Source organism: Odocoileus virginianus, chromosome 25, assembly GCF_023699985.2.
Source record: "Odocoileus virginianus isolate 20LAN1187 ecotype Illinois chromosome 25, Ovbor_1.2, whole genome shotgun sequence".
NCBI classification, from domain to species: domain Eukaryota; kingdom Metazoa; phylum Chordata; class Mammalia; order Artiodactyla; family Cervidae; genus Odocoileus; species Odocoileus virginianus.
This window is the reverse complement of record NC_069698.1, coordinates 9,918,310-9,930,272: the sequence shown is the minus strand read 5'-3', so window position 1 is coordinate 9,930,272 and position 11,963 is coordinate 9,918,310. Positions and strand designations below refer to the sequence as shown.

The 11,963-nt window shown below is 43.2% G+C and overlaps 1 protein-coding gene across 1 annotated transcript; it reads left to right on the top strand.

The window, feature by feature from the left end:
• Nucleotides 1-384: 384 nt before the first annotated feature.
• Nucleotides 385-11,584, top strand: NFKBIZ (NFKB inhibitor zeta). Its single transcript, XM_020902952.2, has 12 exons — nucleotides 385-815; nucleotides 2,987-3,126; nucleotides 3,621-3,651; nucleotides 3,765-3,874; nucleotides 3,972-4,747; nucleotides 5,574-5,679; nucleotides 6,179-6,325; nucleotides 6,521-6,584; nucleotides 6,874-7,043; nucleotides 7,958-8,068; nucleotides 8,196-8,363; nucleotides 10,195-11,584. Exons 1-12 carry the CDS (start codon nucleotides 527-529, stop codon nucleotides 10,246-10,248), a joined length of 2,166 nt encoding a protein of 721 aa, XP_020758611.2. The 5' UTR covers nucleotides 385-526; the 3' UTR covers nucleotides 10,249-11,584.
• Nucleotides 11,585-11,963: the final 379 nt, after the last annotated feature.

Sequence of the window (11,963 nt, the reverse complement as noted above, 5' to 3'; positions counted from 1 at the left end):
CAGGCCCACGTCGCGCGCCCTCTTCCCCGGCGCCGAGGCCGGGCCGGGGGCGCGCCGAGGCAGAGCCGGTCCGCGCATCTCTCCGCGGGCGGCCCGGGCAGGGGCCCCCAGGGCAGGGGACGAGGGCCAGAAGGCGGGAGACAGCCCCCCGGCCGGGTTTCTAGGTGAAGGGCAGGAAAACAACCGGCCGGGCGGGGCGAGGGCGGAGGGCACACATTGCTTCATCCTGTACATTTTACTGGAAACCGGGTGCATCCGGAGGAGGGGCCGGGAGGCGGTCCCGACGCCGCCAATGGCCCCACGGGGCGCGGGAGGCCGGCGAGGCGGGGACCCCGTCTCTCCGCCCCTGGTCTCGAACGCCGGTTAAATAGTGGGGCGCTCCGGGTCCGCGCCCGTGCCCGCGCCGTCCTCCCGCCGACACCCCGACCCCGTCAGAGCTAGTGCCATAGCCACAAGCGGGAGGCAGCCGCGCGCAGCGAGCCGGGGGTGCAGCTGTCTGGGGTCCCCGAGCGCCGAGCCCGGGAGCATGATCGTGGACAAGCTGCTGGACGACAGCCGCGGCGGAGAGGGGCTGCTGGACGCTGCCGGCGACTGCGGCCTCATGACCAGCCCGCTCAACCTGGCCTACTTCTGCGGCCCGTCGCCGCCCGCCGCCGCCCCCGGCGCCTGCGACGGGGGCTGCTCGGCGTCTGGGCCCTCGGCGCCAGGCTCGCCGGGCTCTGACTCCTCCGACTTCTCCTCCGCCTCGTCCGTGTCCTCCTGCGGGGCGGTGGAGTCCCGGCCGAGAGGCGGCGCCCGCGCCGAGCGGCTGCAAGGTACCCACCGGCCCCGGCGGGGCGACCCCCGGACCCCCGTCGGCCCGCGCCCGGGGAGGGGGGTGGTCTGGGCTGCCCAGATGTGAATTACCTCGGCCAGAGTTTAGCGGGGTTCTGCGCCTGCCTTAGCGGCGGTACAGGATCACACTGGTCGTCATTAGGCCACGATTGGATGCCTTGCCCTGTGCTGGGCGTTTAGTATCCCTCGATGCCCTTTGACCGTCTGTGAATCCGGCTGCCATCGGCTGGCCTGTTAGCTGGAAACACAGGGCTCTGATATGGGGGTGGGGGGTGTAGAAATGGACCACGTTGGCTTTTCTCTGTTTTCTTCTTTTAAAAAACACCTTTATTAAGCTATAATCCATATACTATGGCGAGGTTTTGGAGCCGATGTAGGTGTACCTTTTTCTCGTGACTGTTTTAGGGAAAGGCTGTAGCGAGCGATAAGGGTTTGAGTGCAAGGTTGAAGGTCATGATTTATTTCTTCCTACGTACGTTATTTGTGAAAATTTTTACGTAGAAGGACTTTATAAAGAAAAGAAACGGATATTATCAAGATGTGAGATGAAGCTGGACTGAACCAACGTACACCTTGAGTTTGATTTTCCGAAGTCCGCCCCGAATTTCTGCGGTCTTGTTTTTGTTTTCTGTGCTTTAGAGTGGTTGAGTTGTATGTAGCAGAGAAAGGCGTAATGTTTCCGGTCGTCCGCTGTGAATTGTTAGTTTTTTTTCTTAATGAACGGAGTTGCATAATTTGGGGGAAAACAGGATGCCACTGTGGGTAAACCAAAGAACGTCTAGATAATCTCACATTTTGGAAAATGTAATCAGCATGTTTTAAAGAACGTTCTCTTTCAGGTGTTCCTCGCTGCTAGCCATTCCTGTTTTGGTTGCGTTTTAAAGTGTGATTTGTCATTTTCATTTAAAAAAGTGATTCAAACCGCTCGACTTTATAAATGCTTTCTGTATCTTGAGTGTGCAGTAAATGTCAAAATTGTGTGTTTATGTAAACCTTTCCCCCTCTCCTCATTTGGCCTTCATCTGGCTGAAACTATTTTACTAGTTCTTTGGTTTACCATAGGGGATTTCTGAAACTGAATTTTTCTCCTTGTGACGTTAAGTTATTAACTGCTGTCATTCCAGAGAGATGCTGTGTTAGATTCTGGCAAGATATTTCTAGACTTAAACGTAAAACTAGCTGTTTAATTTACCCTATCATTGAGTTGTTTCTCTCGTATGTTTGATTATACATATATATATATATATATGTTTAAATTATGCTTTGTTTCTTGTCCCATTTTATTTTTTCTACTCTCAATGTAATTGCTTATTCATTTCCTGATCTGTGTGTGTTTACTCTGTGTTCAACTCATCCCAAGAGGTTGTGACATGGTAGTGGTCAGAGTGGAATGCTCTACTCATGTGCTACGTTTTAAAGTGTATTTGAAGCTTAAATATGAAATGAGATTATTTCCTTTTTACTTAGAAGGCCTATGTGAGCAATTCCGTAAACAGTCGGTGAGGGGAAATCCTGTGTGTGTATATGAAAATGTGTTTAAGCTTAGTGAATTTAAAGCAACTTTCTTGGCATAGCTGAACTGAGGGAAGTAATAAACTAAGACATTAATTGTTAGGCTTTGGTAAATTGTTTTGTGCCTTCTTAGGTGAGTGGAATTGATAGACTTTAAAATTTCTGTGTGGACAGAAACCCTTTGGTTTGGAAAGCTAAAAATTCATCATTTAGCCATTGCTCTCCCAGATTTTTTTTTCTTTTATTTTTTTTGCTCTTCCAGGTTTTTAAAAAATCTAGAATAATTACAGATTTATGAGAGTCAGGGTGGCAAAATCTGCAATCCTCTCTCATGCGTATTTAGGGCTGAGAGACAGAGAACTAATTTGGGTTTATCCCTTGTTTCTGGGGACCCCTGAAATGACATTTTTATGAGCTTTAATTCCTTAGGGTGACTGGTGGGGAAAGGTATCAGGCAACGTAGAATCCTTCAATAGGGCTGGGGGCTGACATTGCAAGGTCATTGGTCGGGGTGAATTGAAGAGGCTTTGTGGTCTTGTCAGTTAGGAACTTTATCACGTTGGACAGCTGTGCGTTTGAAGTTAACTAATGTTCATGTCTTTGAAGACACTCACTTGGGATATGTTTTTGTTTTTATCAGTTGAGCCCCATATGGGGGTTGTAAGGCAGCAGAGAGGACCCTTTCAAGGTGTTCGTGTGAAGAACTCGGTGAAGGAACTCCTGTTGCACATCCGAAGTCATAAACAGAAGGCTTCCGGACAAGCTGTCGATGATTTTAAGGTGGCACCTAATCTATTTGTTTTGGGTTGGGTGGCAGGGAGGTTAGTCTGTTAGGGTTATTACTTTCCTGGACCACAGAGTACAAAGGACAGAGAGCATGTTTGTCCTGCTGTCTGCTCGATTCCTGTCACTGGGCCCAGCGCTGGGTACTTGGCAGGTGTGCAAGAGAGATTTAATGAGTGTGTAAATGAAGGCAAGTTGGGGGTAAGGAAATTAATGTGGTTCAGTTAAATGGAACATTTTGATGAGAAAGGGAAAACTTAAGTGGCCTTATTAATTTTGTCTTGACCCAAGTTGAACGAGGTGAAAATGCAAATGGAGGAAGTTGTACGGTAGGATGGAAATTAACATAGAAAAGAAATACTGTTAGACTGGTGTAGCGTAGGTTCACGGCAAACCACAAAGAGTGGTAGAGATATCTGTTTATTGATATATGTTAATCAGGAAACCATTTATCACACACTAAATTGGAAACTTTTTTTTTTCCCTTATAGAACCAAGGTGTGAACAGAGAGCAATTCACAGGTAAGGGTTACCTCTATTTATATTTTGGGGGCTCTAGGGTAAAATAGTATACTGTGATTAGGGGCAAGATTTTGTGAAGTAAAATGATCATAGATTCCATGTTCCTTTCTCAGGTACAGATTTGAAGAACACAGTATCATATAGTGGGAAAAGGAAAGGCTCTGATCCTCTGTCTGATGGACCAGCTTGCAAAAGATCAGCTTTGTTACATACCCAGTTTTTGGTATGTATCTCACTGTTTTCCTCTAAATACCCTTCAGAAATTATTTTTGTAATAATTTTGGAAGAGAATGTGCAACTTCCTTTTTCTTGCTTTCCAGACACCGCCTCAAACACCCACACCTGCAGAGAGCATGGAAGATGCCCATCACAGCGACTCCAAGCAGGACAGCTGTGCCGATCTGCTTCAGAACATTATCAACATTAAGAACGAACGCAGCCCGGTTTCCCTGAACACTGTCCAAGTTAGCTGGATGAGCCCCGTGGAGGCCTCTCAGGGGTCCCCCCACGAGCAGTGTCAGGAGCTCCACAGAGGGCCGGTCTTCTCTCCACCTCAGAAATACCAGCCCTTCCAAGTCGGCAGCTCCCCACACGTGATGGATCAGGCTCCCGTGTACCAGTATTCACCACAGAACCAGAGCGTGCAGCCGCCGCCCCAGCACTACGCCCACTGTCCAGCCCTGGAATACAGCCCTTATTCCAGAACTGCCCAGTCCCCCAGCTATGAGCCACACTTGTTTGGTCGAGAACCACAGTTCTGCCTGGACCAGAGTTTTGCACCCCTCCTAAGTGATCCCCGGGAATCTGAGAATATTGCCGTTCCCCCTCAGACTGTTCCCAGCGTTCAGCAGCCAATTGACACCCACCTGCAGAATTTCAACCTGATGCCACCAGGCGCCTGTGAGGCCCTGGCAAGGCCGGGTACAGGCTCTACCCCTTTAAGCACACCGCTGCCCTTCCCGAACCTTTGCGGAAATCCTATGAATACCACACAGTTAGGGAAATCATTTTTTCAGTGGCAAGTAGAGCAGGAAGAAAACAAATTGGCGAATATCTCCCAAGACCAGTTTCTTTCAAAGGATGCAGATGGTGACACGTAAGTATATCCTTCTATGTCATTGAGCTAATTTGGTAAGCCGTGGTTGTTGGCCATGGTGAGCACAGGGGTATGCCAATTTAGATCTGAGTAAATGATTGGCTAATCTAGTTGACTAGTGGAGGCAGAACGATAGCTCATATTTCAAAGAAGAGTTTTCTTTATGGGTTTGTTTTTTTTTTTCCTGGTTGAACAAATTACCTGTTCCAAATTAATAAAAATGTATTTGGCCTCTTTGAATAATTGGTTTTGAAAGATTAGCACAGATTATGTCCGTAGAGCAAAGTCAGTTAGATCATAGTTGGTTGGTCATGATCAACTGTGAGTTGATTTGTAGATTGGTATGGATCTGTCCTCACATCTTTGTGAACCTGGGCAAATTGTTTAAGCTCTCTGTACTTTAGTTTCTGGGCATGTAAAATGGTACTATCTTCCCCATTGGGTTTTTAAGAACATTAAAAATGTTGGATTTAATGCAATCAACATGGTACTTGGCGTACTTCTTTCTAGATAACCTACTTCCTCTTGTAACACAGGTAGGTATTGTCAGCATAGCAGAAAAGACAAATTATGCTCTGTACTGTTTCATTTTTCATACTGTTTATGGGGTTCAGGAGATAGTGAAGGATAGATAAGCCTGGCAAGCTGCTGTCCATGGGGTCACAAAGAGTCAGACACAATTTAGCAACGGAACAGCAATAGTAGCAGCTGTTTCATTTGAGTATACCAGCACATCAAGAAAGGGGCTGAAGGAAGAATTTTTTTTAAAAGATGAGCTCAGTGAAATCAGAAATAATTTACCTCTTTTTCCTTTTCTTTCCCCCAGGTTCCTGCATATTGCTGTTGCCCAAGGGAGAAGGGCTCTTTCCTATGTCCTTGCAAGAAAGATGAATGCGCTTCACATGCTAGATATTAAAGAGCACAATGGACAGGTGAGGATGTTTTCTTTTTTAATTAATTTTTTAACTGGAGAAAAATTGCTTTCAATGTACTGAAGTCTTTACAGGAGGCTTCAGTACTTCTTGAGCCTTCCTCCCCTCCCCCAGGTAAGTATCTCAACGGAGGGAAATGGCAAAGGTGTTGTCAAGATGATAGCTGGTCTCGTATTCCAGTGTAGATCATTTCAGAGTTCCAGACCAAAAGAGTTGAGTTAATATTAACTTTGGGATGTTGACTTTGTCACTGCCAACCTTGAAGTTATTAACGTTAACTTTGTAGTCATTTGACCAAAGACTTAATGAGGTGTAATAAAGCCTCACCCTAAGCTGATTTTTAGTTTCCTTGTATTACAGTATCTTACAGCTTATTAATAGGATTTATTTTTTCTCTTTGGGTTTTTTCCCCTTCAGTCCTAGTTTAGGTTCATATTCCTTGTTATGATAGTTTTATAATTTTCAAAACATATATTTTTTTTCCTCTGCATGTCCACAGAGTGCCTTCCAGGTAGCAGTGGCCGCCAATCAGCACCTCATCGTGCAGGATCTAGTGACCCTCGGGGCGCAGGTGAACACCACTGACTGCTGGGGGAGAACACCCCTGCACGTGTGTGCGGAGAAGGGCCACTCCCAAGTGCTTCAGGTAAGAGGCAGCAAGCCAGGCTCCCGTGACCACAGGGCCACAGGGGTAGGGCTTAGAAATCAGAAGTTGGGTGCAGGTTGCCTGTTGCAATACTGTCTTCTGAGTGGACCTGGTCCTGTCTTGGGACACTTGTAGATAAGTATTTGGGAGCGCTTGTCTTGTGCTGAGTTAAATGTCTACTTTTAAATCCCGCAGGCAATTCAGAAGGGAGCAGCAGGGAGCAACCAGTTTGTGGATCTGGAGGCAACTAATTATGATGGTAAGCAGTGGGCATGTTACTGGGTGAAGAAGCATTCAGAGAGCGGGGCCCTGTAGTTCCAAGGGCATTAAGTTCAATACCAAGAAGGAAGGGAGTTAATGAAAGCTCAGATATTCTACAGGTAAAGTTAGCGCTAAGACCCAATGGAGGAAATCCTCAGATTTCCCTAGTGGTTCTTGTGGTGCCCATACACAGGTCACATAGATGCTACCCCCAAGGTGTGTAATTACAGAACAACTAAAAGAATTGATGGGAGGCTTGATCTCTGCTTTCTTAAACTTTTTTCTAGGCCTGACCCCTCTACACTGCGCAGTCTTGGCCCACAATGCCGTGGTGCACGAACTCCAGAGAAATCAACAGCCCCACTCACCTGAAGTTCAGGAGCTTTTGCTGAAGAATAAAAGTCTAGTTGATACAATTAAGTGTCTGATTCAAATGGGAGCAGCAGTGGAAGCTAAGGTAAATTCACAGCAGAGTTTAGACATGGAATGTGGGAGAGAAGTGGTTATAGCAGAAGAGCTTGTTCCCAAGTAGAGATTAAAACTTTTTCCTCTTTTTATTTTATCTCCCCCTTTTAAAAAAATTAATGGAGTGAGTAGCAATGCATGGATAGTTAAGGAGTTTAGATTTTAAAAGGTCACCTCATTTGCTTTCTTGATTTGTGTTTAATCTATGGCTTATTATTCAGAAAATCGTTCAGCTGTGAAATGAAGTAGTCTTTATTTGAAAAGGAAAAGAATATGCTTGAAACTGATATTTTCGTCTTGGCTTCAGTTGTCATACATAGATAATAAAGGCATTGCATTTCGTAGGGGTTTCTTCATTGTTGTGGAATCTGGACTTAATCTTCTGTTTTTTTAAACTGGAAAATATTTTGTTATCTTTAAATCTGAGGTTTCTTTACTGAATATCTGCTATGTGCAAGGCACTGAGTTAGGGGCTCTACGGGAAGATGCCTAAATCATAAGCCCTTTGGGTCCTTGGGGAGCTTACTGTCTAGTAGAAATGGTGAGAGAGATAGCTAACTGTAAGTCTACAGGATGGCCACCTGGAAACACAGGCAGATACGCAGTAAATGGTTTCTTGTACTATATTACTGCACTCGATAAAAACAGTGTAGTCTGTTTCTACATTTTATGGCCACCTGGTGCATAAGGGTAGATGTGATAAGAGGCATGTAGGCAAATACAAGGGAATTTCAAAGGAGAAATGAGATTTCCTGGAGCTTGGAATGAAAGAAGGGTTTGTGGAGAAGGGAGTGCTTCAAGGGAGTCTCCACGGGTGAGTCAGATGTAGGCCAGACTGGGTGAGAAGCGCGTGTCTAGGGTGTGGTGTCAGATGTTCATTTTCTCCTGCCTCTTGCCTTTGACAAGGACCGTAAAAGTGGCCGTACCGCCCTGCATCTGGCAGCTGAAGAAGCAAACCTGGAACTCATTCGCCTCTTTTTGGAGCTGCCCAGCTGCCTGTCTTTTGTGAATGCAAAGGTACTTTTAGGAATACTCGAGAGCTGTACAAGAGTTGGAATGACCTTCTTTATACGTTCTTCAAGCTTATGAGCTGCTTTTGTGAAAGTCTCCTATCCTCACGGGTGTCCTTTCTCTTGGTCTTCAGGCTTACAATGGGAACACCGCCCTCCATGTCGCCGCCAGCCTGCAGTATCGGGTGACGCAGCTGGATGCAGTCCGCCTGTTGATGAGGAAGGGAGCAGACCCAAGTACTCGGAACTTGGAGAACGAACAGCCAGTGCATTTGGTTCCTGATGGCCCTGTGGGAGAACAGGTGAGGGCCCCAGAAGGGAAAGATGCACTTGTGGGCCCTGTCTGTCCTGAAGCGTAAGAGCGGTGGGCCAGCTGGCACTCTGCAGGTGGGCCCTGTCGGCGCGTGTGTCTCAGCAGTTGTCGTTGTTGCCCTTTGGAGTCAACTGCTTTGTTTCCAACGGAAGAGTAAGACATATAAGGGTGTATCCGTGGACCCCAAATGCTTAGAAGTCAGGCAGTCTTTCCTTTTCTTCCAAGATACAAACTTAGGTTTGAACTAAGTCAGAATGGTTTGACATCTGGCAGTTGATGAAAGAGGAGGAAGCAAGGTTCCTGTAGACACTGAGGAGATAGAAACTAGTTTTGTGAGTAAGTGATGAGCCTTCAAATAGTGTGGGTATCGGGTGAGTCAGTATCTGCAGAGTGTTCAGAATACGTCCAGACACCTGAGTGCTCAGTAAACGTTAGCCGTGAACAATGATTTCTGTCTGCTAACTGATCCTAAGTAAAAAGTGGGAAAGTTATTTATGTAATTTTGAACCTAGAAATAGTTCATACTTTAAATAGAATTATGCTTTACTTATCATATGATTCTATATTACGTTTGGAGATTGAACAGTTTCATATGACTAAACTTTTCCTGATAATAAGAGCTGACTCTTTAAGAACTTAAAAGGTTTTTGATGAAACTTTTCCCCTGGAGGAAATGAGGTGATTGTGGCTGTAGGTCATTATATATTGTAATAATCACAAAATAAAATATACAGAATGCAATTTAGCCTTTTCTTTGATTTACAGCTCCCATTGTGGCCACAATGTTATAGTAACTCATATTTGTAGATTTCTTGATTGCTGAAAACAAATCTCTTGATAACTTGTAGTGATCTCTTGATAACTTGTAGTGATCTCTTGATAACTTGTAGTGGTATATTATACCACCTAATAGTCAGGAAAACTTTGCAGAATGAAGGTTAAACTGGAAAGAATGAGATTCAGAGTGGTTCCAGGCACAGGAACCATCCTTAAATAGTAAATGACAGAGTCCTAAGTGTTACCTTCTGCTTCACTGTTTGTGGTGTGCATTCGTAGAGTGATGTTCTCAGGGAGTATCGAGCTTGCAAAGTTGCTTAACTCTTTGGTAAATACATGTTCTCAGATTATTCTTCTTTCTGCTTTTGTATTTTTGTTTCTCTCTGTTTGGAGAGAGGATCTTTTCCTTGTGCTTTTGTTGTCAGACTACAGTCGTTGTGTCTCCTTTTGGTAGCTATCAATTGCATCCCTCACTCCAATCTTCCTTCTTTTAATTTGTTGCTTCTAATCTCCTGTGGGCTGAGAGACATGATAAAATTTGTCAGGCTGGGGTATAAAATCAATGATTAGACTCTCAGTGAGCCTAGGGGCTTTCCTGTGATCCATATAGTCATGCACAGATACTTTCATTCTTGGCTATCTTGATAGCTATCTTGACTCGAAGGACATTATAATTTACTTATATCTGTAAGAAAGACTCTGGGTTCTTAGTTGAGGCTGACATCAAGGTAGGTGAGATATTATAATCATGATTACTGCCTTGTTTTACATGTTCTCACAAATAACAGAAGATTAGGAAAGGAATATAGGTCTTTGTTAAAACCAGTTGGAGATGAGATGTTCAGCTTCAGATGATTTTTTTCCTGGAGATGCTTTACTTTCTTGTACTCGAAGCTCACTATAGGAGAGCTGTAGTGAACCTTAAAAGAAGTTGTAGTATTTTTTTTTTTCAAGTCCCCTTAAAATCTTGACACATCCTGTTGGGAGGTGGTACTTTGATTGTAAAAAAGAAACCTCACAAATCCTGTTGGTTTCCTTTCCAGATCCGACGTATCCTGAAGGGAAAGTCCATTCAGCAGAGAGCTCCACCGTATTAGCTCCCTGGGTTTGGAGCCTGGTCGGCAATACTCACTGTCAGTTAGGCAGTCCTATTGTATCTGTACATAGACCATTTGCTTTGTATTGGCAAATGTAAGTTGTTTCTATGAAACAAACATATTTAGTTCACTATTATATAGTGGGTTATGTTAAAAGAAAAGGAGAAAAATACCTAATTCCTCTTGGCAGATTTTAATATTTCATGCCCAGGTATCTGGGATCTAGACATCTGAATTTAATTATGGTAAAATCGACTTCAATTAACAGTAGCTTTTTGGCCCTGATTTGTGGTATCAGGTACTACTCATGTAGCTATCGCCAGTTTAAAAGGAGAATCGTTGACTTTTTTTTGAAGAAAAATGAAAGCATTTGAAAGTTAAAAAGTAAATCTGGACATAGCCTTGAGGCTTCATTTGGCCTGATACATACAGTACCTGATAGTTACCGGTGTTGGAAAGTATCTGTAGTAACTGGACTGGATGAAAGGTACCATGGTTAAAGTTTGATCTTTGAAGATTGTATATAATTTTTATTTTTGTCTTTTAAAATATTTTACATATATGGTCATTAACATGACCACATTTGAAATGTGTATATCAATAAAATAGAAAAAAGCAAGTGGATTTTCACTGTTTTTAAAAATTATTTGCCTTCAAAGGAGCTGTGTAAGCACCACCTCTGTAGATGAAACAGATGGAGAATTGTTCCCTTAGTGGCTGGCAGAGCTCTGGCTTGTAAGCATGCTTTCAGATGAGATGTATTATTTGTAGGGAACTGCATGCTATTAAAGAGAACACCTCTTTAAGATTCACTTTCTAGAATTTTGACTTCCTGCTCTGTTGGAATTTTTGTTTTGACTTTATAAGAACAACAGAAAGTCAGTATTGAAACATGTTTTACTGGTTTTCTGTTGTCAGATAATGATAATGCACCAAGATGTTCTATATTACCGTTCAGAAAAAAATGTTTTTTAGTAACTTTAATTATATTAATATTATTTTGCTTATCTCTTGCATACTCTGAGGAACATATTTGGCTTTGATTGCACATTAATTCTTGGTAATAAATTTGATTTATGAAAAACCTCTATCTTTTTTTCTTTTAAATGAGAAGTGTCATAAGCAATTGACTGACTAATCATCTTTGTAGTTAAGTACTTAAATCCTTTTAAAATAGATAACCTTTGGATCGATCACATTGTTTGACCCAGTATGTCTTGTGGACAAAAGTTAGTTATGGTTATTTGGTATCTGAAAGTATGGTTGTTATGTGAATCTGTCCATTCACAATGGAAATACTCATACATTGCTTTAAATAAACATTAATTGAATAATACTGTTCTTAAGGATGTGAATTTTCTTTCCCTAGACCTTATATATATTTCCCAAGGTTGAAAAGAGCTGTTACTCACTAATCTAAAACCTTTAAATGAGCCAATATATATTAATTTGGGTTTTTTTCTTCAGAGTGTGTTTCCTAGTTACATAATCTTTAACATGAAAAAGCTCTTTGTCAAGTTCATCAGTAGAGATTTACTAGGTTCTGAAAATATCATGGATGTTTACTAGATACTGTTGATCATTTAGAAGTTTATGTGCTAAAAAGTGTAAGTCTTTATGACTTTCGTACTTTATTTTGTGGGAGCATAGAAAAAACTATTTGGAGATTACCAGGATCATTCTGGGAGATGTAAATGTGGGGATAGCAGTAAATG

Bases quoted from the DNA above. Each gene is read 5' to 3' on its own strand.
- NFKBIZ (XM_020902952.2), top strand. From the start codon at position 527: ATGATCGTGGACAAGCTGCTGGACGACAGCCGCGGCGGAGAGGGGCTG. The intron at 3,127-3,620 runs GTGGCACCTAAT...TTTCCCTTATAG, and splicing joins AAGCTGTCGATGATTTTAAG to AACCAAGGTGTGAACAGAGA. The intron at 3,652-3,764 runs GTAAGGGTTACC...TTCCTTTCTCAG, and splicing joins GAACAGAGAGCAATTCACAG to GTACAGATTTGAAGAACACA.